This window comes from Caloenas nicobarica, chromosome 2 (assembly GCF_036013445.1).
Source record: "Caloenas nicobarica isolate bCalNic1 chromosome 2, bCalNic1.hap1, whole genome shotgun sequence".
Lineage (NCBI taxonomy): Eukaryota > Metazoa > Chordata > Aves > Columbiformes > Columbidae > Caloenas > Caloenas nicobarica.
The window spans coordinates 92,245,935-92,271,939 of NC_088246.1; the positions used below are offsets into that span (position 1 = coordinate 92,245,935).

General features: G+C 40.9%; 1 protein-coding gene across 4 annotated transcripts in view; it reads right to left on the bottom strand.

Annotated features, from left to right (window-relative positions):
* Window positions 1-26,005, bottom strand: part of GRB10 (growth factor receptor bound protein 10) — a 145,531-nt gene that overhangs the window by 87,136 nt on the left and 32,390 nt on the right. For all 4 annotated transcript variants that reach the window (XM_065629874.1, XM_065629876.1, XM_065629873.1 and 1 more), the window contains one exon: window positions 21,262-21,359. In XM_065629874.1, the coding sequence (XP_065485946.1) occupies window positions 21,262-21,312 (51 nt within the window). In that variant the 5' untranslated portion in view covers window positions 21,313-21,359. The remainder of the gene's footprint in view (window positions 1-21,261; window positions 21,360-26,005) is intronic.

Consider the following 26,005-nt stretch of genomic DNA (forward strand, 5'->3'; position numbering starts at 1 on the left):
TGACCTGGTCTACAACATCTCAATTTTAAATTTCAGGGACTTGCAGCATGAGGCGGCCACTGCAAGCAGCAGAAAGCACATACTAAATTAAGAGTCTGGTCCTCAGAAAGTTTAGCATAATTCTTTCAAAGGCTCCAAGGACAACAGTAGGCAGAAGATGCTTATCTAGGAAAAGTTGCAGTCAAAACTTAAAGCCGAAGTCGATTGCTCTTCGGTTATTTCAAACCTAGTACAAAGGTTGAGAGGTGAACAACGCATGGATGAAGAACAAAGCAGCAGAGCATCCTTCATCCTAGTGTAGAGCTTTCCTTGTGCGTTTCCTCCCATGCAATTCAACATCACATATTTATACCAGGTAGATAAAACCCCACTGACACAGTTTAGTAGCTTTAGTTCCACTTCCCAGGAACGAGTCCGGACATCCGATGCGTGGATGCAGTTGCTTATTGCCTCTCAGCTGGGAAGGGTAACAGGGCATCCCAAAAGAAATGGAAGGCTGAACAAGAAAACCCGTTATAGGCTATTTGTTACACACTTAAATGTGTTTCCAGTTGTCCCAAGATATAAAAGCCCCTAGTGGAAGGCTAGACTCATGCAATACTATGTAGTAACACGATAAGATGTGGCCAAGACGCATCTTTCTACCTTTGAGTTTCCCACAGCAGTAACACACAAACGCTTAACTCAGAAGACCCTATTTCAGGCTTAGAGCTGGCTGCAAGTCCATAACTCTTCAATGAAAACAGCTTTTTTTTAATTTTTAAACTAGCCATCACCAATAGTTTACAGGAATAGGATTCATCCTCTCTGGAATCACCTCACAGCTGTACCAGAAGGTGCTGAGAACCACAGGTCTTATTCACAAAGCTTATGCCAAAGTCACAGTAAGATATATCAGAGTTTTCAGAAGCAGAGGTTTCATTGACAAATGATTGCCAGTGCTGCCTTTACAAAGCTGACACTCCTGCCTATTTTGTTAGGTGCAAACTCCTACCCAGAAGGTCCAGAGAGTTCTCCTGCAGCTTGAGCAAAGCGTGGAACCAAAGGTTTCCTCCGGGCACCGAGGGCCAGCACAACCCAGGTGCTAAAGTAAAGCGACAGACGTGCATAAACAAAGCCACGCCTGTTAAAGCAATGCAGGTAGCAGAGGAGAAAAGGTAAGGGCGGTGTGATTTAAAGAGCTCAGGGTAGTTTCACATGACCCTCCAGAATCTGTTTGTGTCCGTTGTGCACAGACAAACAGTGGCACCTGGCCAGCTGCAGCACAGATCAGACAGACACTGGAACAAGGTTAAAAGAAGAAAGAGGGGGCAGGGAGTTATACAATTGCTCCATGCCAGTGGCCTCATTTTTGGGCCCCGCTTGGGGCCATGGCCAAGGCCCTCAGCAAGGTGGGCACCTGCTTTGGTCCATCACTGTCCCCCCCACTGCTGCTGAAACCGGCCTCCTGCTAAGTCATGTGTTTGCTCCATGTTTTAATCCCCAGCTCTCCCTCCTCTTCCAATAAATGCTCTCAATATGAAATTAAAGCATGTTACTTAACTTACTGTACCATCCAGCTATTGTAGTATTTTTAGAAGCTGGCTGAGCATTAGCCCTCGCTGACTTGTTTGCATGTACTATTTTCTCTGGCAGTCAGCATCTGTGACCAAGGATGATTTAACTGAGTGACTAGCAAGAGTGCTACAAGGATCTGAAGCGGGGTTTATTTTTTTTTTTTCTAGAGTCCTTTAAAGCAACAGCATTTCATATAGCCAAACACACCATCATTACAGGTTAGCTTTCAGTGTCCTTTGGCAAACCTGCATTGCACGATGCAAAATGTGACATGCTTCCATCGCATTAAGAGCCAAAGTCCACTCATAGGCAGTATTATCTCTATGTATCAGTAACCAGGACAATCTGGGTTTATTTTTCAATATATAACCAAGCCTTTCAAGTTGCACTCCTTCAACTATGACATACAATGTTTGCTCCTGTTTGTGCTAGCATGATAAGCATTTCAGTTATCAAAGAAAACATTAAATCTGGCGTTTTAATCAGAGAATCAGACAGCCATATACTATAGCAGCTCTGCTGTCTGCACATGTGCTCTTTAATCACTTCTATAGCTCCAAGTGCTACTGTTCTCATCTGCAGTTCAGCTCAGAGGAGTATGTATCAGGACCAGACAGCATTATTAGGCTGATCGGCATGTTGCCACTGCTCTGTTCTTCTCTCATCTTGGTTCTTTCGGCACAGGTTATCCAGTCAGTCATTTATGATAGTCTTACAGGTAAACAGGGCTTAGAGAAGCAGATACAAAAGTACAAATAACAAGCTATCATATATACTTCCCCTCTGCCTCTTTCTTTGTAAAGAAAGGGACCTGACATTAACAGAGTAGCTTTCTCTAGAGGTCTGGAAATCCCCTTTTACTGAAGGCTTCAACTTCTTCCAATTTGAGCAGTCACTGGAAGTATATGTGATGAAGGAAGGCTACGAGTAGCAGCACAGCTTCTCAGAAGCTCCTGGGAGCATGGCCAGACCAAGGACATCCAGACCACCAAGACAACAGTCCCTGGTTTTGGATTTACTGTAGCTGTCTACAAACCCACACAGCCGTGCCCCCGAACAAAAGGTTCAATTGAGCAAGAGTCACGCGTACTCATGCCAGCAGTCCCACGGCGACAAATTAAGATCATGACATACTTCTGATGTTTGTACACCGTCCAGCACAACAGTGAGTCAAGTCAGATGTGCTGACAGGTCCCACTGCGGTTTAGGAGAATATCAAGGCAGATACACCTCAGTTTGCACAGAGGCACTCCTGCCGCCCCAGGAGCTCGCTGCCTACCTGGCAGGGCTACACCGAGGTAAATGTCTCGAAACGAGTCGAGCATAAAATTAGCTAGGTCATTACTTGAGCCACCTTAGCTTTACTCTGTTCAGGTAACATGTGTAAAGCAAAATGAAGTACCTTCTGCTAGCATAGACTGAGGAAATTATTGCGAAGTCTTCAAGTATAAGAGGTTTCCAAAAAACCACAGTTGTTAAAATTCACTGAAGATGTGTCCCCCAAGGGCTGTGAAACAGTGGACACAGCTCCATACTCAAGAAACAGGAAGGGAATACTTTGAGAAAGTACGCTTTCTCTTTGTATCTGCAACTTGTTACTCTTACACAAAGGATACAGAAGTAGATGAACACTTCTTTACCTGACCCAGTACTGTGATTCTTAACATGCTTCTGGAGTTTCCTTAGGCAACAAACAGATGAAGCCGCACTTCTTCTGAGGACCACTTCATATGGTCCTTCACTTCCCAGACAAAAGACTATTTCCATGTATGTAAAGTAAATTTCTGCATTGTTTTCTAAGCAATGCTTCTTGTTTATGCCATGATTTTGCAGCTTTGGTTTACTTAAAGCATCAAATGTACGAGGAGGAGAATAGACTCGGTTACAATTAAGTGCTGAGTGGCCAGCTATTCACCTAAGCAAACTTTCCTATAGGTTACTGGTATGTGCAGCCATCCACAGAGTTTCTGTTCTGTCACTCAATTTTACTCTTAGCCCTGTGAAAGCAAACACATAGGCTATTACAGGAAGAAATCCACCTGACAGATCCAGACTAATGTTCAAGCTCCAATCCAGACTCCACAGTCTAGATCGGTTAGTAATGCACATGATGCTCCTTAAGTCACTGGGCTTTCTAGTGGCTAAAAACCAGCAGCACAGTCCCCTACCAGACAGTTGTTTGATACAACATATTTTCAGCCTGCTGACACCCCCAGAGCTTGAGGAAATTTGTCCCAAGTATAGTCGTGAAGGAAGAGCAAGGTTCTTTGGTTTGCCTAAAGTCACTGCTTTGCAAATGATATCAAGTTTACTCAAACACAGTTCATATTTTTTACTGTCTTCTCCTAGAGCTCCAATCACATCTTCCCTGGGCCAGTGCTTAACATGTCACAGAAATAAAGAAAAAAAAAAAAAAAAAAAACACACACACCAGGCTTTGCACACCAGGCAAAAAACTTTGAAGCGCATTCTCAGACAACACGCATATTACATAATTAAAGACCTGTAACTAGGTTTCCTGCCTCTTAACTATAGTCATTTGACTAGGTAAAAGCCAAGTGAAAGGCTCAGTAAGTCAACAGAGTAACCGTGACCCTAGAATTTTAGCATTCCCATTGCTAAGAGAGCTTGTATAAACAAGGGCTTAAAATAAAGCCACTTAGCTTTGTCAAGAGTCCCGCTCTCTCTCCTGAAGCAGCAAAGCTACTAACGGCACGAATCCTGATTTTACGGTACTGGCTGTCAAGACTGCGCACGATAATCCTGGAGACCAGGAGCAAACAAACCTAGCTTGGGATTACGGGAGCAGCAAAGGCAGCAGGCACCTTCCTCCCAAGACACCGCAGCACCTCCGATCCTCGGTGCTGCAAATCAGCAAAATCACACGATAACCTGGCAGGGTACACAGACCTATTGCTATCCACACATCCATACCACCCTCTGCAGACTTACCAGCCCACCACACAACATATACAATAGCTACAAGAAATACAACATTAACAGGAATCAGCAAATAAAGAAGGAAAATGAGACGGACAGACAGACCTGGGTCCAAGGACTGTGTCTCTGCAGCGGCTGGGAAACCCGCTAAATGAATCACAGGAATTATATTACATCCCATGATACAGAGGAAGGCAGAAAGGGTTGTCAGTCTGACCTTGGAGGAACTTATTCCAGCACCCTGTCTGGGTTTCAATAACCCATGGACCAGAAAGTCCTTCAATTCAGCAAAAAATTGGGGGGTTGGACCCTGTTGTCAGCACCAAAGCCCTGCAGTGTGCATGTGTCAAAATCAGTGGTTTCTTCTCCTACACCAACAAAAAGCTTTATAACTTCATAGACTCTCACATTTATAAAGTATACTGCTATAGCTGAGCCAGAAATTTATTTTTATAAAGGTGTTTCAGATTTATTTTAAGGATTACCAGTTACAGGACTTGTCATTACCTGCACTGCAACTGCTATCAGGGCAGTTTGGTTTCACACCAAAAACTACTGTTACCTACTAGCCAGTTTCTTCCTTTTTCAAAAACAAAGTGGCTCTTCAGCCACCCCAAGGAAGAAAAAAAAAAAAAAAAATTACTCTGGCAAGAGCTGGACCACAATTAGCAGCCTCCAACAGTACCTGGTAGCAGCAGTTTATTCATAAAAGGCTTTTCTCTGGTAAGGCAGGAAGGAACATACCACCTTAGCTGACAGCTTCAGCAATGCACTTCTACAGCGTGCATAGACACCAGCTTTACAGATTCAGCTTCTCTAGGCTGGTCTTTGCAAAATTGGCATTATCACAGTTTTCAACACTACTGCACCAGAATTTGGCAAGAACTACATCAAATTAAATTCCTCTCATGAGATGCAGTCCTCTCTTAGTACAAACTGCTTTTGCAAGAATTTAGCTGTATACCAGTACTCTGCACAGAGAAAATGGACAGTATATTACCACAGTGTGCACTTTTTGGACCAGACTGCCACCTATTATGGTACAAAAAAATTCAATGCCATCATGGTTGCTGTCTTTTAATCAGCTAGCACAGAGAGAATCCAACTGACAGGCTCAGAAATGCTAAAGCCTTTGTTCTATTTTTAATAAGACTAAAACCACCGTGGCTGTTAGAGACAGTTTACATGGTTTACAGCTAAAATAAAGTCTTGAAATACAGAAAAGAACAAGTGCACAAGGTTCTTGGTGAAAGCAATCACTTCTTGGAGCTGTCTTCAGCTAGCATGCACTTATAAAAATGAAGCAGTTACTTCCTGATAAAATGCCTTTTTGCTGCTTCTTTAAAAACAAACTCAGTTCCTTTTCATTTCTAACAAAACACCATTAAATAAATGAAGTTTATCTTAGGAAATTCTTCACAGTAGAAAATTACACGCTTATGTGGAAATTCTGTTTCTTCTGCTGGTCCCCATGTATCCTGATAATGTATCTTTAGCTCATATTTAATTTTCAGTTAGCCTTACCTCCAAAGCAAGTCACTCTCACTGGCAAGGGACTGCCACTGACAAAGCCACCAAAACCCTAATTTATTGCATGTTCCAAGCTCTTTGGTTTTGGTCAATACCAACTCCACCAATGAAGTCCCTGAAAAATATGTTTTCTATCAGAGAGAATTGTATTTACCAATAGGAATTCAACAGAAAAAAAAAAAAGAGGTTTTTTTACTCTGAGAAAGCATAAACTACAGTAATATGTCAGATTCCTCTTCTTTTAAAAAGGCTTTTCAGTGAGATTTTGCATCATTCTCTTATCAAAGAATTGATACATAACACACTACACCAATTAAACTGAGCTAAAAGCACAGCAAGGCTCTAATGAACTTAATGATCCATATGTGTTAACTAATAGAGTGGATTATGCTCATGCACTCTAAGGGAGTAATGCAACCCATAACGATGAGCTGCTGCTCTTAAAACCTTTAGCCTAGTCAAGAATTTTTACCAGAGTGACTTCTATGTTTTGTCCAAGTTTCTGGAGTATGTGGTCAGACTATATTCCTTCCTCATCAGAAATATGAAGAGAAACATAATGGGAATATTTGTACCCAGGTGCTGTGGAAAACTTCAGTATGTCGCACACCTGCTAACACACCTGTAATGTCTTCAAAATTACCTTTTTAGCCTACATTAAAAAAAGAAAGAAAAAAGAAAATCTTCACATGTTCTTTTCAGGGAAGTTGTAACATGCAGCAAGAAAGTACAGGATATTTGATCCTCCCCAACCTGCTGCCCTTCCCATGCTCAGACCTGTGAAATACAAGGTAGCTCATCTGTTCTACTTGGCATCAAATCTACTAGAGCTCAGGTTATAGCAGCGCTGCCGGCCAGCTGCTTCCAAGAACATTGGCTTCGGGGGTCAGGTTTTGACAGCACCCTTGCACCAAGTGGAAGGGAGACGTTCTGTGAACCTTCTTGTACAGTCTGTCCCAGCGCAGGCTAAGGATGCCCTGCATTAACCTCGGAAGGCTCAGTGACCTGGTGGACTCTGGCATCTGCCACTGCAGCAACATATCTGTGTGTGCCCGGGGAGAGAGTAGAAAAGGAAGAACTACTATATGCTTATAAATACATTCTCTTTAAGGATAGATATCCAAATCTTTCTGCTTCGGGAAGTAGCAACCCCAGCCAGATAACCTGAGTTACATGAAACTATAACAAAGGAATGAAAGTAGCATGGAACACAGAGTAAAGGAATTTATCCCATCTGAAAGTGAGTCTGCTTTCTTAAAGGCAACACTGCTATACCCTTCTGTCTTCTTGATGCTTCAGGTTCAAACTGAGGGTTTGAACAGGCCAGTACGGGAAGATGATTCTTTACAGCCCTTGACAGAGCTGATAAAATGACCAGCCTCCTGCAAGGCAAGAGCCACTGTGCTCACACAGACCATTAAAATTCACTTCGAACTGAAAACCTGATTAATTTCAAGTGTCACGTTGCACAACTTCATATACAAGAATACTTTGCTATCCCTACTTGCTTTAACTATCAGCAATACAGACCTTATCTCCCTGCTTTCCAAATTGCTGCAATTTAGGGTGTGCTTGATATCCCTCCCCTCCTCCCCTGAAGAGTGATCCTTAGCACTAGATAAGTAATTAACTAGGCCTAGAAATGGCTGTCCCATCTCATCAAACCTGTGATCCTGATTATATTGACTACACACCTTTCTGCTTAGATAAAGAACTGTTTACCTGTTACATGGTGCAATCTGCCCCAGAACTAGCTGCCCACCTCAGACAAGGACATTTGTAGTTTAGGTGAGTTGCTTCCAGTTAGATACAGAACTAACTCCTTACACATCTCCAGAACAGCAAGCCTTACCAAAAAGATTATATTTAAGGATCTCAGATATGGGGTAAAGATTTATACACCTCAGTTGACAGCTCCATAAACTCTTAAACAAACAAACAAAACCACAGAAATCAGAGACACATCTCTGAAGCACAACAATCATGCCTTTTCATGATTAACGACCCAGCATCAGATCTCGTATTGGAACAGACAGCTACGGTCTCCTATAACCTCGTACTGGAACAGACCTCTAACCAAACAGCAATGTTCCAAACTCTCAGAGCAAATCAGTAATGTAATTTACACAAAGAAAATGGAGTGCAAGAAATAGTCTACAATATAAGGGTACTTAAATAGTTCATTTGTACTGCTTACATTGCAGTAATAGGTTACTTTGCAAGCTCTCAGAAGAAAACAAACAAACAAACCAAACACACACCCGAAAAAAAAAAAAACAACCACACAACAAAAACCCCCCCCACACACAACTACCAATGATTGCGAATAAAACAAGATCTCTGTATTTCTGCATTTAATCAGGTTTGAACCTCGTCTGACCTGCAGTTTTAGAGATAGAGATCATACATAAAGCCACTGCTCCCAAGTGTTAGAAATAGTGAGACAATATTTCTAATACAAACTATGCTGCAGTGCTGCCTACATACAAATTGTTAATTCACAGCAGTTGGAAAGAACACAAAATAAAAATTGAGCTAAGACTAAGAATAGAGATCGTCCTGGATATTTCAGTGCACCACTGTCTTATCCCCATTTCTCAAGAAAATTGCAGTATTTTCTTCATCTTCAGGGTACTTATTAAAATTTTTTTTAAAAGTAGTAATTAGCGTGACTACAGTAAAATCCAAGCAGCTCAAAGGTACTTTTAGCCTGAGAACTTCTCTCAGTGCTCTGGACACTTTACCTATCTCCCTCTGATTTTCAGAAATCTAGGCACAATGTGAAATGTGCTTAATTGGTACGCTTGTTCGAGTATTACTAAATACGTTTCTATACATATATATATTAATGTAGTGGCTGCCATGTTTTGTCCTCCTTGAGGAAAGCAAGCTAATAAGAGGTAGCTCTACCAGTTACCCAGCATCAAGATGGCTTTATCAAAAAATATTTTTTGACTTAACATTCTCAAAATGAAGAAAATTCACAAAAACTCAGTAATTTGCATTTAAATAGTAACAGGTTACATGTAAAGTTGCAAGCTCTCCCAGGAAAACCCAATACAAAGTGTAAATCTTTAGTTTTTGCCCAAACCAGCACTTAAAATAAAATCCTGCTTACTAAAAGCAAGCATGTCAATCCCCTCTTTATACTTGGAAGGTTTTGCTTTTGTTTTCTAACTAGTTGTTCAGAGCATAAGTGTGTCAAGAGACCACTTATTTTGTACACCTTCTCCCCACTTTTTGCTAATGCCTGCTGGACACATCCAAGACAGTTACCCACAACACATCAGAACATACGCTGCAACACTCCAACATGGTTAGCAGCAGCAGCCGCCTTAATTCTGCACAAATCCTCTGAATACTGGGCTACGTTAAGGCCTCAACAGATCAAAAAGTTTTCAAAACTACCAGTATGTTACTGGAGGAAGGTGCAGCATGCCAAAAATTACCCAGGCAGCATATGAAACAAAACAAGCAAACCACCCCAAACAAGACCTGCTCAGGTACAGGGTCTCCAAACAGAGAGAGATTTCTGAAATTGCGAAGCTGGTTAGCCAGAAGCAAAGTTAAAGAAGTTCTAGTTATAATACTGCCATGTGTGCAACATTTGATCATGTTGGATTCAGCAAGGCTGAAACACTACAGCTATGAACCACAAGAACATTTCTGCAAATGGATTTCTATTGTTCACTCCAAGGAAATAGGAAGCAATCAGATGAGCTGCTGTTAAATCAGTATTAAAGTGACTTTGAAATGCCTTTCTTCTTCTTTTTTTCTTCTTTTCTCTTCCTTGAAACCACTGCTGAAGATGAGGGGAGAAAAAAAAAAAAATCAATCTTAAATTTTCCAAGAGGCTAGGATCTTGTGCATGGGCAGCTACCATGCTTCTGCTGAGATGGTGATTAACTCCAGGGCTCAGGGTGGTAACTTTTGCAGCACAACCAGTATTTATTATACTGTTTCCTTTAGTGTTGAGCTATTCTTTCTAACTCAGAAATGCAGATCTATGGACTAAAGATAGTGGAAAAGACTCCTACTGAGATTAAAGTCAAACCAGAGATCAAAAAAAATAAAGGAATCGTAGGATGAGGAAGAAAAAAACTTTGAACTAAGCTTTAGAAGCAAGCTGTGGGTGAGAGGAACAAGCCACTTACTGGATGCAGTTGAAATGAAGACCATTACACATCTAGTTAAAACAAGAAAATTAACTGTGGCAAGTTACCTGGGAGTTCATCAGTACACCACCACAACACTGACAGCAGATGTGTAACCTTGCATCCTAATAACACACATTACTGTGTCAACATCCCAGTTGCAGGAGATGGCCAGCGGGACAGTTGATAAGAAGTCTCTGGTCTTGTGGGTTTGGGTTTATTTTAATGTGCAGGGCAAGTCACATTCTAAAAAGATATGCTGTCAGAAAATTATTTTTCCGATCTGCTCTCATCTAGGATAGCAGTTATGGTTTGTGACTAAACCGTCCAGCCAATTAATGTTCAACAGCCAGCAGTTTGTCATCATTCTGGAGTCCATTATGTCCTCAAAAAAAAAAAAAAAAAACAACACACAAGATTGCAAGAGATGCCTTTTTCAGAACATCTTTAGCACATTTGGTTAACCACTTGCTCATGTCAGGAAAAAAAAAAAATATATATATATTTCATGCAGAAATTTCATCAGCACATATGTAGGAAGGCATTTTACCCATTAAACTTACAACACGCTGCCCTATACTTCTGTATGGTCAGAAGTAGAGAAATGGGTACTCTGAAGTGTTAATTCACATTCACCTTAGAGAACAGGCTCTACAAGCGCCTCCAGCTACAAAAGCCTCATGGTGATTGCCTCAGATGTTGACATTAATATTTGGTTTGAAAAATTCTGAGTCTGTCATGCATTTAAAAGAACAAAAAATTAGCATAAATTGAGTGTGCATGTGTGGGCAGGTAAACATGCTATAAGTTGCACTAATAAATGGGCATCTGCAACATTCAAGTGATCTAACACATCAAGTAACTGAAGTGATCCAACAAGTACAAATCACACAGGAAACACGGAGGAACATGTATATACATAGGATCCTAGAGAAATGATCCTGCAGAAATCTTTCCAACAGGTGAGGTCCTGGTGGTGTGATCATGGCAACCACTCCTGGCTTGCCAAGGAGTTCTTGCTTCCTTGCTAGTCAAGGAAAGATGACCCCAAGAGAGATGCTCTGGAAGAAGAAGGATATGCAGAGGCGGAACAGGACAAGAGCTCACAGGACTGTGGGAAAAAGCCCATGGAGGTAGACCAGTCACAGGTACAGTCATTGCCTCCTGACATCATCATTGCCAAGATGTCCTCCAGAAAAAGGCAGTGATCTCCTTCCAGGAGGGTCAAGATGTCCTCTCCCAGGCTCCCCCAAGCACTGCTCTCCATCAGCCTGCACACAAGCGCTCACAGAAATCCTGGACAGCTCATGTCCCTGCCAGAGGGGTGGAAGAGACAAAATCCACAGGCAGGCAAGGGAGATGTTAGCCTTGCCAGGCCAGGCACAGTCTCTTTACAATCAATAAAACAGTTCATGCAATTCAAGGCTTGTGTCAGCTCTAACTTCCTGCCCTGCACTGCCTCTTCACACTCCAGGCATGGGGGGCAGCAGAGATACTGCCCAAGCAGAAAAGGATTCCAAGAACAACAAGGAAAGCTTCTATAGGTCAGCAAGGGCAAAAATATGGCTAATATTAGTCTATTTTGTGCTCAGTTGTGCACAGGACCCAGCATCTAAGGACACAAAAGATCAGCAACTTCTTTGACTCAATTTTTCCTACTAAAGTTCATCCTCACATTTCCCAGGTCTTTGAGCATACTGTCGGCATCATTTCTCACAGCGAAGGACAGCTATGGATCACACAAGCTAGCTGGACCAAGTCCCTGGGACCAGATGGGATGCATCAGAAGATGCTAATGAAGCTGGCCAATACCACTCTGAGGCTGCTCCCCCTTATCTTCAAATAAATGTCACTGATCAGAAGAGGACCTTGATGACCGCAGAGGCAAAAATCACATTCATTTTCAAAATGGGCAAGGATAAGGATGAGGAACCAGAAGCTGGTCAGCCTTGCCTGGTTTCTGGCAAGACTATGGAGCAAGTCCTCCTGGAGTCATTGCCAGGCACGTGAAGGACAAAAAAGCAATTTGTAAATGTATGCTGGGTGTTCCAAAGAACAAAGCATACCTGACATTTCAGCTCACAATTTTATACTGTTTATATTAAGGGTCGCATCTCTCAGGAAACAAAAACACTTACATGGATCATTGTGCTGCCTTTTGATATCCTTACAATGTTGTGCATGCTAGGTTCTTCAATTATCTAGTTAAAATTTTACAATATTGGACAATCTTAAGGAATTCTAGAGCATTTAATTATTTTTATTAGAAAAGTAGGCACTTCATTTGTACGCCCGACAGCGCAAAGCGCTCTGCCTCAGATGAAGCTAAAGACTGTAGAAGTTAACTGCAAACTTGAGAAGGACCTACTGCAACAGCATAAAACTCATTCAAAAACACTACTTAGCCTTCACTGAAGTATCAGTTTTACAAAAACCCATGCGAGCTGAAATAATGGTCTGTCACTCTTCTACACTAACAGCTTCAAGAACTTCTTCAAGAAAGGTGCCAACACCACTTTGTCAGAAACCCCCTCCTGAACTGTGCAGAAGTATTCAGTATTCTGGGGAACTTGCCAGCATGACAGTATTTACTGTATGACTAATATGCATTAATGAAGCACAAATGGACAACTATTTACTTGTGCTAATAACTAAAGCGCTTTATTAGAGCTAAGGCCTCTAGCATGAAGGATTGCCAGGTTCCTCCACTTGCCAAAATTATGTCAAAAAATGGAGCCAGTGTGTAAGACATCAAGAGCTACAGCCAGTGTGTAGTAGAGTCTTAAGTTATTGTTTAACATTCAACTTGCAAAGGACAAGCATGCTCCAAAACCACTGGCTGTATCCGAGGGCTTGTCTTTTCATTGTAGAGGCTAGAATTTCAAATATGCACGCTGGTCTTACCAGTACGCAAGCCAAAGCTATCTTAAAATAGCAGTAAAGCCTGAGAGCTTTGCTGGGCATTTGTGTTCTACCTTTGATTGCTTGTTGTTCTTTCAAAACCAGAAAGAAAAACACCGTATCTTAAGGCCTCAGATTAAAATATCAATACTATCTAGCATAAAAGGCCATTAATACCAATAATCTGGCCCTTTCTACATGAAGGATTCCTGAAAGCTGATCAATTTGGTAAAATTCCATTCCGAAAAAGCAAAGCAAATTCATCCAGAACAATGTCCTTGCTCTGTGCCCTGCTCTCCATGCCACATATCCGAGAAGGGAATGTACCTGCCACACTGGAAATACACCTGAAAAAAGGGCAGAGTTTTGTGGGAACCTAGGGAGAACTTTTGAAACAGTATTTTAGAGTGCATTATATTAGAAACTTAAAAAAAAAAAATCTTACAGAATGCAAAACGAGCAGTTGAAGATCCTTTTCAGTCACAGCTAGTGCTAGGTGGACTTGATTCATCCCTAGCTTTGCAAAGCTGAGCGTCACCCTCCACCACTGAAGCCATGGTGAGTTTAGGCTGCTCTTGGTGGAATCAGCAGCTTCAGTTCAGGACTCAGCTGCAGCATTATGATTAGATGTTCTGCAAGCATAGAAACAAAATGATCCTTGCCATAAGGCATCACACTAACAATAATGTACCGTACCCACAGTTTCTTCTTAGAAACAAAAAAATTCTGCTCTCAAAGTTGATCACATTTAAACTACTTCATGCAGAATTACAGGGCTTTGTTTGTGGGGTTGTGGGGTTTTTTTTGGTTTTGTCGTCGTTTGTTCGTTTTCTCCCCTCCTTTTTCAACTTAAAAAAATACAAAATCCTAAATTCTTACGAAATACTGTCCTTTGATCAAGCAGACTCCCTTTAGACTGTGTAAGGCAAGAAAATCTACTGTGCACAGCTTTTAGCAAGGTCTGGATCTAGATATATTTCTTGGAAATACTTAAGTATAAGACATTATATCTCCAGTCTTTTCCAAGGATAGAAAAGGCCTCTTTGAGCCAACTGGCATGGACAGCAACACTAAGAATTATCTGAGCCACAGCACTTTTCAAGAAAGTGACAGCTCCAAATGCACAGCAATCTTATCTTCCTCTTAAAAAAATCTTCTCTAGTGGTTATTATTTACTCATATGTAGAGCACAGAACATCTGTAGGAGGAAGATTCCTTAAAAGCACACAACCCCAAGCTATCACTAACATGATTCCAGTTGACTACTACAATGACAATTCAAAAAATATACTTCCATTCTCTTATATTTCAGGTTTCTATTCTCTTACATTTACACAGATATTTGAAGTATGAAGCTGTCTTAGGACTGGTACATCAGCTTCACTCTTCCATCAAGTAAGAGCTGTTATGAACACGAAAACACTCATACTGGTAGTTCTCCAAAATAACCAGTTGGTTAACAGCTTGTTAAATATTTACTCATTTGGAAAAGATCCTATTCATAAGAAAAAAAATATACTGGATTTAGTTTCATGCAATAGTCTGCTAAATTGATTGTTACCGTTAGTTCAGAATAGTTTCATTAAGTGTTGTGAGAAAACACCAGAAAATGGCCTGTTTTTATCAACATGGGTGTTTCTACAACTTCGAAGTGGCATCTTAAAAGTTGCACAGAAGTCAGAACCTAAAGAGATCTCTTTTGATTTTCACAGGGTCACTGACTGATTGAGGTTGGAAAGGACCTCTGGAGGTCATCTCCACCTCCCTGCTCAAGCAGTGCAACTTACAGCCAAGTTGCCCAGGACCATATCCAGACGGCTCTGGTTTATCTCCAAGGATGGAGATTACACCACCTCTCTGGGCAACCTGTGCCAGCGCTTGATCATCCTCACATTGAAAAAGTATTTCCTGATGTTCAGAGGGAACCTTCTGTGTTTCAGGTTGTACCCGTTGCCTTTTGTCCTGTCACTGGGCACCACTGAAAACAATCTGGCTCTGCCCTCTTTGCACCCTCCTTTCAGGTACTTATATACATTCATAAGATTCCGCCTCAGCTTTCTCTTAAGTAAAAAAGTAGTGAACTGTAGATTCAAACATGTACCAAAACCAGGGCTAAATCAAGGGACAAATTTAAGATACTGCTTGGATATGATGACATAACAAGATTAAAAGATAGGTTCAGTCTACTTTTCAAGTATGAGCATGAAACCATTAACAGGAAGATGTAAAATCAGGCTTCTTTATTTGTAATTGTTTCCTCACCACTGTTAGCAGTAATGTAAGTAGTAAATGGTAAGACTGACCACTTGAGTGCTTTGAGTCTTTTTGGTGGGTTGAAAAATCTTACGTGATTGAAAAATGCAGACCTAGCCACTTGAAATTTCTTGCTTATATTTGCCTTCAAAAAAGACTTCATGTATTGCCAACCAACTCCTGTGTAAATTAGAATACAAAAGTAGAAATGCAAACAATTAAGTACAGACTTCCAATTGCAATTGCAGAAAGGTAAACTGGTACAGCAAAAAAAAATTAATTTATGGGTATTTCTTGTAAGATGGGAAACTAATAAACTGTATAAAAGCTTAGTGAGATATACAAATTCATTTGACACTGTTTTGCTTCATATACAATAGTCTGATGACACAACAGTGGGGGCAAGTGCACTGCCAATGGCCTCTTTAAGACGTATGCACCATACTTATTTCAATGTTAATGAAAACGACTGCTTTGGGGACAATTTTTTAAACATTTATTTTCAAGAAAAAGAGATGGAGGCTAGAAATCCAGTTCCAGTTGTTCCTCAACATAAACCATCCAGTTGATGCTCCAGCATCAACTCTATCTGTAAAAAACATTTGCAGTCTACACTGAGGGAGACAGATTTCATAACTTCATATTGGAGGCAACGTGTCTTGTAAAAACATTCACCAATGTTCTCACTACTTTGTACTTCATGTCTGCTGCAGTCCGTCAACCCTCTACACCACATACATGTAAACTGTTAAAACAAGAGCATCGTCAACAAAATATCTGTTGACTGACACCATATTTCACAAATCTGATGACTTTCTGCATTGATAGTAGCAACACTTTAGCTTCATCTCTTTATACAATATGCAGAAGAATGAAGCAATGCAATAATGCCTCTGGTGTTTTTCACTCAGCGATGCCCAAGGACTTGGAAAGCCTGCTTGCGCACTCTGGTCCTTCCATATTGCCCATTAGCATGAAAAACCCAAACTCCGGGCCAGATTCTATACAAGCAGCTTCCTTGTATATTTAAAAGCCTAATGAGAATAAATTGAGCTGCCATTTATTTTTAATCTAAAAAAGCATGTGGCAAGGTTTTGGTGTGGGTGGGCTACACGTGTGGCTTCCGTGAGAAGCTTCTAGCACAGGGGTGTCAAACTCATTTTCACCAGGGGCCACATCAGCCTTACAGTTGCCTTCAAAGGCCTGAGTAGGAGTAGATACATTTATACAGTCCTAAAATTACATTCTGTGCTAGAAGCTTCCCCCATGTCCAACAGAACCAAAGCCAGCCAGCTCCAAGACAGACCGACTGCTGGCCAAGGACAAACCCAGCACAAACGGTGGTAGTGTCCCCGTGATAACATATTTAAGAAGGGGAAAAAGTTGCTGTGCAATTGCAGCCGGAGAAAGGAGTGAGAATATGCGAGAGAAACAACTCTGGAGACACCAAGGCCAGTCAAGGAGGAGGGCAGGAGGTGCTCCAGGCACCAGAGCAGAGATTCCCCTGCAGCCTGTGGTGCAGACCATGGTGAGGCCGGCTGTCCCCTCCAGCCCAGGGAGGTTCGTGGTGGAGCAGATCTCCACCTGCAGCCCATGGAGGACCCCACACCAGAGCAGGGGATGCCCAAAGGAGGCTGTGACCCTGTGGGAAGCTCACACTGAATTTGGCTCCTGGCAGGACCTGTGGCACCATGGAGAGAGGAGCCCACATTGAAGCAGGTTTGCTGGCAGGATTTGTGACCCCGTGGGGGACCCATGCTGGAGCAGTCTGTTCCTGAAGGAACACCCTGTGGAAAAGGTCCACACTGCAGCAGTTCATGAAGAGCTGCAGCACGTGGGAAGGACTCACGTTGGAGAAGTTCATGGAGAACTGTCTCCTGTGGGAGGGACCCCATGCTAGAACAAAGGAAGAGTGTGAGGAGTCCTCTCCCTGAGGAGGAAGGAGCGGCAAAGACAATTTGTGATGAACTGACCACAACCCCCGTTCCCCATCCCCTTGTGCTGCTCAGGGCAGGAGGACATAGGAAAATTGTGAGTGAAGTTGAGCCTGGAAAGAAGGGAGGGGTGAGGAGAAGGTGCTTAAGAATTGGTTTTCCTTCTCATTACCCTGCTCTGATTTTAATTGGGAATAAATTAAATTAATTTATCTGAGTTGAGTCTGTATTGCCCATGATGGTAGCTGGTGAATGATCTCTCCCTGTCCTTATCTCAACCCACCAGCCTTTCATTACACCTTCTCTCCCCTGTCCAGCTGAGAAGGGGAGTGATAGAGCAGCTTGGCAGCCACTTGGTGTCCAGCCAAGGTCAACCCACCACAAATTGTAAGACAGCCATCCATAGTCTCAATAAACAACTGTCAATAGCCAAGTGAATGAAGATTTTCAGTGTCAGGCAGATGATGAGTGCCACAACATGGGTCTTGACAGCCCTTCCCACATAGGTTTTCAGTCTACTTAGACGCAAATTCTGCAATTTGATTTTTTTCATGCTGTGTTTTTTAGGACAAAAGATATTTTAATCACACAAACTCAGACAGCAGCATGTATACCTAGATCAGATTGTTCAATTCTGAAGCTATATAGAAGGCATATGGATTTCATAGGGATGAGGACTATGGCATCCACCAAGGTAACTGAGTTATAGATATGAGCATTTATTTTTTTTCTTCTAAAACAGAAACCCATTCTAACCACCCAAAGCAAACAACTCCTGAAAATATAAAAAGTAAGTCTCCTTAAAATGCACACTCACCAAGACAAAGCACCCTAGGAAAACAAGTATAATCTCAGTAAGCCATGGACTTGGATCAGACTACCTCCAAAAGTGGCTTTCAACTTACTGTATCATTTTATAGAAAACAAAGATCAAAGCTGCCATACTAAAACCTGGAGAGCCTGTGCCTAGCTGTTCCTTCAGCTGAAGGAAAAGAAATGCACTCCCATAACTACAGAAGTCACATCATCTTGGCATCCAAAAATCTGACAACATTAAAGGAGGCTTCTGTTAGAGTAGCTAGCCTCTAACTGATTAATTCTCTTAGGTACTTAATTCCCTGGTCTTGAAGTGCACAAAGTTTCTCAAGTATGATGTGCAATATTCTGCTTTCTTATCCGGTAAAGAGGACTGTTATTAGCAATCCTGAAATCCACAGCTCTGTACATGTAGGAAAAAGCAATTTCCATTTTCTCCCTATTTTGTGACCAAGTGGTTGTGGTGCATTTTATGCCAAGTTAGACGATGAGTATGATGTGAACAAGTGCCTTCTCTAATCATAATTCAGCTCCCTGAAAACAAATCCTATTAATAATTAATCAAGTCGTGCCTGCATCTTGCTTATGAGAAAATAAATGGAAGGCAGAAAATAGATGAACAGAACATTCCCACATGCCCAGAATTTTATCTTCAGAAACTGAGAAAAACAACATCCTTTTGCTATTTATGTCACTGAGACTTGCACAATTCATCCATCCAAGGGTTAAAGAACCAAATCTTCCCCAAGAGTTCAAGTCACTGCACATAAATACTGTTGTGACTACAGATTGCAAAAGAACGGAAACACAGTAAATCATCCCATTTTTTCTGAGAAATTCTGGGACTATGTTCTGAATTTCCAGGAAAAGAAGATAAACACTGCCAATTCTCACTGCTGGATTTTTATTGAAGAGTTCGAGAATTTGGAAAGGGCTCCTGAAAGCCACTAAAAGGTAGTATTGATTTTTTTTCCACAAAGCTAGAGATTATTTCTAGGAGAATGCACTCAGTGTGACTGGTTTATGTGCTAACTCCTGAGAAAGTTTTTAAAAAAAAAAAAAAAAAAGGCAGCTCTTAAAGAAGACCCGAAAGCTTCCAAAAGCAGCAAACATTGCAAACAAAGAGCCCAGTAAGAAATTCAGATATCCATACCTTGCCTGTCTTCCCAAAAACAGAAAAAGGAAGGGCAGAGGGGGTTGGCAACAAGGCATCCTAAAAGATATTCTATAGTGCACATTTGCTTATCCAGGTTCTCATTTTCCCAAACTCTTAATGTGTCAATTTATTCTAAACAATGATGTTACAGCATTAACGTCCCAGCTTTGGGGACCCTGGAGGAAGGTTCTCTGTAGCCTTCCATTCCTATTGAGTAAGAAAATGTACTGAAAAAAATAGAATACTTCTTCACACTCTAATCTAGAGCATATTTAGTTTAACCTTCTTTCAGCCCTTTACCAACACAATACTGGCACTGTAGCCAAATTTGAAAGACAAGTTGATGAAAGCTTCTAAGTCAGATTCAGTAGGGGTGGAAAAACAGATGTTCAGGATTTTTTTTTTTTAATGAGAACTTCACTTCTGACAGAAGGCACAGTAGTTGTGAATGGGCTTTCAAAGATAGTCTTTAAACTGGTTACCAGCACTTAGGATAGTTAACACATAGCAAGTTATGAGCAAAAATAATTAATTAACAAGGAGTCACTTTCCCATAGTCTTAAGTCACCCAAGTTGCGTTGACACTTCTCGTCCGTTGACTGCCCCAGACTAAAGCAGATTATCTACAGGATTTGTAAGAGCAGGGGGAAGTACGAAAGAAAATTCACCTTCTTACTGCTTATGAACAAAAAAAAGGCACTATTTAAACGAGCAAGATTGACAACCAGTAAATAATTTGCAGTTTAAAAATGACTGCCTACAATGTCAAGTTTGTCTTACATAGCTCTCCTCTCCCTCAGCTCCATATCATGACTCAGATGATGCTCTAAATGAAATGGAAGCATAATTTCTTGAAGTCCGGGCACATTTACTCATATATTCTTTAAAAAAATCATAGATCCATGTCTAATAACAGATTTTTGGGACATGCGATTTCTCAAAGTCTATTCTGTTTTTATAGCTGCAAAAGCACTTACAAAGGAACTGTTCTGCTTTTCCTCTTATCAGAAAAAGCATTCGGGTACATTCAACTGACAACTCAGCATAAACTAACATTAGTCTTAACTAATTTGAAGTTTCTTGTTGGAGAAAAAATTGGAAACTGGCATGATACGAAACAGATGTATAAATCCTATAGAATTTTGTTGGGGATTTTTTTTGTTGGTGGTTTTGTTTATTTTTTTCTTTTAAATGAGTAGCACAACTGTAGTAACCACTACTAGTAATGTTTCTCCTGGGAAAAAGAAAAATGTTTCAATGTCGTATGATACTCTGTTTAATTATTTGCGTATCTTCAGGGCCCAAAATCATAACCGAATCCTTAGGGCGGTAAACACACTATGAAAACAAGAGGAGAAAAAAGAAAAAAAAAAAAAGACAAAACACAGGTCATGCCCAAAATAACAAATTTGCAATTCCATAAAAAATACAAGTCATGCATTATGCCAACCGCAACTGCCTGGGGAAAAAAAAGAAAAAAAAAAAAAGAGAGAACTTCTAAGCAGATTTTTGCCTAGCACCTTTGAATTGAGCTGAGGTTTAGGGATTTTTTTAATATATATTCTTTTTAATATGCGATATTGGCTGCCTAGATATAACAAAATGACTTGACAAACATAGGATCTCACCAAGTGTAAAAATCTCTGCTTTTGTCTCTACAAATATATTAGTAGCATTCAGCGAACATTGATACTTTTTGGTGCAAGGCATTTCACTGGTATTGTAGCTAGCCTTTTTGGTTTCTTTTTTTGGAAACAAGTGTTTTCTCTGAAATATGAACTGGCAATTTTGCAAACAGATATCAAATCTTAATCAGTATATATTGGTGACCCTACTTATTCAGCAGCAGGTCTTGAATACAAGATGGTAACAGAGGCTCTGTTCCCAAACATTATCAAAACCCAGAGAATTGCCAGACAGCTATTAGCAGTTTGACGAAAAGTTTGAATGCACAATCAATCACTGGCACACAGCAACATGATGCTTCAAGCTGACAGGAACATGCAGTTTCATAACTTACTATCCGATAAGGAAGATGTAAAAAGGAGTCTGGGCAGCCAGCTAGAGCCATTTGTTCCTTCAAATTTTCTTCAAATTACATCTACTGCTTCACAGGACCTGCAGAGTACAAACAAACTGTCAGAAACCATACTGAAGACATTTCATCAACTTTTTATTGAAAACAGTTGGAGGGAGAAGACCAAGAAGACCAAGATGAGGTGATGAGGATTCGCATCAACTTGGAGTAGCAAATCTGCACGTTTGCTGTCTGTAGCCTAGAAAACACATTCAACCTGATATTTCATTCAAAAGCCCAACATAACTATTCTCAGGCTGGATGGCTCCTTCTTTATTTCCACAGTTCAGACAAAAAAGTTAGTCTCTCTTCACACCTAGACCCTAACCATTTGAAGACTGGCCCTCACCAACTGAGAGTGTTTTCAATTATGGAAAGAAAACATTGAAATCCGGGAGTTAGGATGACAGTCACTTATCACAGAACCATTTAGGTTGGAAAAGACCCATTAGATCATTATGCAGTATTAGCCTTCAACACGTTGTTACACAACTACTTTTTCTGCCCTTTACCCTTTCCCACCTGCCTTCTCTCTCATGGCTTTATTTATCCTCACACAATATATCAAATCAGGTGTCCCATGCAAATCTGCACTCAAGTCTTGCATTTCCTCTTCTGAGTGATTATTAGCAGCAACTTTGCAAGGTAAGTAGTCTTTCTTTTCAGCATCGCTTCTGTGATCAGATGGAGCTTGAAAAGAAATCTACTGCAAACATATTTGGAGGTGCATATGGCTAAAGAGCTAAAAATGCAAAAGGAAAGGCAGTATTTAAGCCGATGACAATAAAGTGATTTTAAATGCTGCTCAATATAAAGGAAACAAAACTAAACAAAAGCATATAAATATATAAAGCACTATTTGCTGGTCCCAGCTTTTCTCCCAACCAGTGACATTCATCTGGAGACATCTCTGCTGTGTAAGACAAGTGATGCCACCTCCGAGCAGATGAAAAAAGGGTGACTGAGGGCGAGAGCAGACTGCAAAGCAGAGCCAGGACTTCTATCACAAGTGAGCTCCTGTCTTGCTTACTGTTAATTATCAATTATGTATTAAAAATAAATGTCTGAGTTTTAAACAGGCTACTCACTGCTCTCTAGTAGGCATGAACTGTCACCAAACCAAAGCTCCCAGCAAGATCAATAGGAAAGTCAAATCATGGACAAGGGTAAAAGACATCTTGGAAAAACTACTCCTAGAAGGGCTACAGCCTATGGTCTACGTAAACCGAGCACTCATCTAGAAAGCTTTATTTTATCTAGTTCCAGGATAAGTTGGGCTGAGGTATGGTAGGTAGCCGCCTCCTCTACCAGAAAGGGATGCAAACTTCTGGGAGCTTCTTTCCAGGAAGGATTTACTGTGCTTCTGCAGTTTACTTGAGGTAGCAGCTTCCTAGGATCAATTCATATAGCCAAATACCTCAGGAAGAAACAGTTTTGGCAACAGCAAGTTCGAAAATCTATTTAACCCAATATGCATAAATCAAGTTGTTTATCCTTCATACTTTTTTTACTTAAGTTGAAAACCAAAATCTTACAGGATTCACATTGGGAAAGGGAGAATACCATCTCAAACGTATAACTCTGTAGGCATGATACCTAATTTGTATTTTTCGCTAGTCTTTAAACATATGAACAGTGGTCTACAGTCATCTAACTCCCAGCTCCAAACCTAAAAGTTTGCAGTCAGTTCTTAGGATGAATCTGAAGACTTAACTTTCAGGGCGAGATTTGCCTCAATCGCCCAGTTTATTCTGGGAGAATTAAGTACAGATTTATAGAAACCTCTTATCTTGGCTGATGCATAAGAAGAAAAAAAAGGCATCTTTTCACTTTGGGGAATACAGTTTTCCATAAGTACATCTGAAGTGAAATTGGGCAAACCACTGGAGTAGATGTTCTGAAGTTGGCACATCAAGAACAAAGAGAACAGTATTATTAACCCATAAACCCACCAAGATTAAATAAAGTTTAGGTAAAGGGATAAGGCAAAAGAATTCAGCCTTTCATCGCAACAGTTTTATGATTACTATCATTTCAATATTTAGAGAACAGGAAAAGGCACCATTGGCGTAAACTTAAATGCAGGTTATTTAGGACTGAATATCAAAATACTCGTCTTTCTCTTGCTGTTTCAGCAAAAGGCACTGATTCACTTATAGCAAGATAGATTAAATATGTTCCTGAACAATACGAGACCAATTTGTCTACTCTAGGGTGTGCTGCAGTTTATGCCACAGCCCCATTACGCCAATGGAAGATCATAAATTACCTCAAACAATAGCTGGAGTCAAGACTGCATAATTTATCAAGACCCATTTGCTTCACTGCTACATTCTTGAGTATTCATTTGTTAACACTGCAGAAACAGAGGAAAGCAATAATCTCTAGATGATATCATTCCTAGTCAGTCACACATTAACATTGATTTAAGTTCGCATCTCTTTTGTCTGTCTAAAAGCAGTTTATCAAAGTAGTCCTACTCTAGGAATATAAAAAGCCTTTGCTCACCTTTAAGATCTAAGACTCTGTTGTACCACATCAACAAGTAATAAATTTTAGAGGGACAGAACTCTATACCAATTCATGTGTTCAGCAGAAAAAAAAAATAGGATTTAAAAAGAAAAAAGAAATCAACTTTTTTTTTTGCTCTTGTCTTTAAACTTTATTTTTAGTTCTCGTCAGAGGCCATAACTGCATACAGACTCACATGTCCTTTCCATGCAAGTTAAACAGCACAAATCACAAAGAGGTATTTAAGTGCCAAGTCACTGCCCTTTTCCTAAAACACCTTAGACAGGGGAGGGAAACTCCAAAGGATTGCAAATAGAAAAGCAGCTATGTAGTCAATCTTGTTACAAAACTCAGGACATTCAGTGGCGAGAACAACTTTTGTGCTGCCTCAAGCCAGACGGCTTATGCACATTGAAAACCAAGTGACTCCACATGCTTCTACTGGCTTAAGAGTCTTCCTGGGACAGAGCCCCTGAGAGAAGGACAGTCAAGACAAACCAAGCTTCAAAGGTATGATATTCTCTATCGAACAGTCGATTGTGAGGCGTAGCTTTGACATCTCGGTCTCTCAAAAGCATTAAACCAACTCGCATTATCTAAACAAAGACTGATACTCATCCCGCACGGAAAACATTGCGGGTACGCATCCCGGAGAATGCCGCTGCTCTGAATGGGTTGTTTCTAGTCACGATCAAATTACCCAGCTAACCAGTAGATTAAGCTATCTATTAACGGCAAATTAAGCCTGTCGCCAGGTATGCTTTTTGATTTATCACTTGCTCTCCGCACATTCCCAGCGGAGGAAGAGGTATCTCACCCAGCGCTCTGGAAGCGCAGGCGGCCTACGCACGCAGCGGTACCGCGGCAGGAGGATGGCAGGGCTATGGTCAACTCTGCCAATTCAGGAAGTTTTCCAGGTTCTACACGTGCCATCTGTCAAAGTCTTTAAATTCAAGAGAAAAATATTTTTTTTAAAAGCAGGCACTTGTAGATTAGTTAGGAACAGGAGGAGGGGGGGGGTGTGGAAAAAGGCAGCAAAATATTTTAACCTGGCAGAGTTGCAAGGCAAGCTCCGGAGCTCTTGAAAACTGGACTTAACATTCTTTTATGAAAGGTAACTTAAAAATTTTTTTCAATACTATTCCATTTCAAGTCCTGGGCATTTCACTATTTTTATTCTGTCATGTTCTGCTTTCTGTAACCAAACTGCTATGGATGAGGGAGGGGAAATAAAGCTTCAATATAGTCTCAAACCAACCAAGTTCATACAATAGTCTCCCCTAAGTCACCTTCAGGACTGTCTGGGTCAGTTCTACTGGACTTAAAATTTAACATCTTGAAGAGCGAGGGAAAAAGGAGCCTGTCTTGTTGGTCTATACAAAAAACAATCTGCGCAGTCACTTCAGACGGCTTCCAGATAAGGTAGTTAAAAAGATGCTTCTAGCAATCCTCTACACCAACACAGGGCATAAGGACACATCCACTTTCTTACTAGTCTACTCCTATTGCCATAGTTACAATGGAAATCAGATTTGGATACGAGCAGCATGAGGCATGCCAGTGAATTTTCTGTAGTTGAAAGACCTGACAGCTAACAGTGTCCCCAGCTGCATTTAATCTGTGGGACCCAGATGTGCTTTTACATGCAAGAACAAGATCCACACAGCTTCTGACAAGAAGGCAGCCTGACCATGTGGGCTGGAAAAAGTAACACCAGATGCCCCAGCTGGTTGGACCAGGGAGACTAGATGCTAAAGCACCCTTGGTGGCACACGTGTTTGTCACAAGTTTCCATCATGGCTTCAGCAATCAGTACATTTAAGGATTTCTAAAGCAATTGCCCTGCTTTTGGTGGTGGTTTCAGGTAGAGATTGTGTCGTTTTACAAGACTGAGGATGCCCTCCACCCCCCAAGGTGATCTTTTGGTCAGCAGGAGTCAAAGGTTTGTTAGTCCAGGCTGCCACACAAATACAGCCAAAAGACTGACTTCAAACCAATACTGGCAGCTTCCTACACAAGGAACACTACAGCATTGCTCTGTTAGCACTCAGAAGACTGGATTCATCATCTCAAACCTTTTACTGTCCATGTCCCCATTTTACTCACTCCAAACATACGCTTGCTTGTCTCCCCAGCTCTGAACGTCCCTTCTCACATGCAAAGTCTCCAGTTTTCC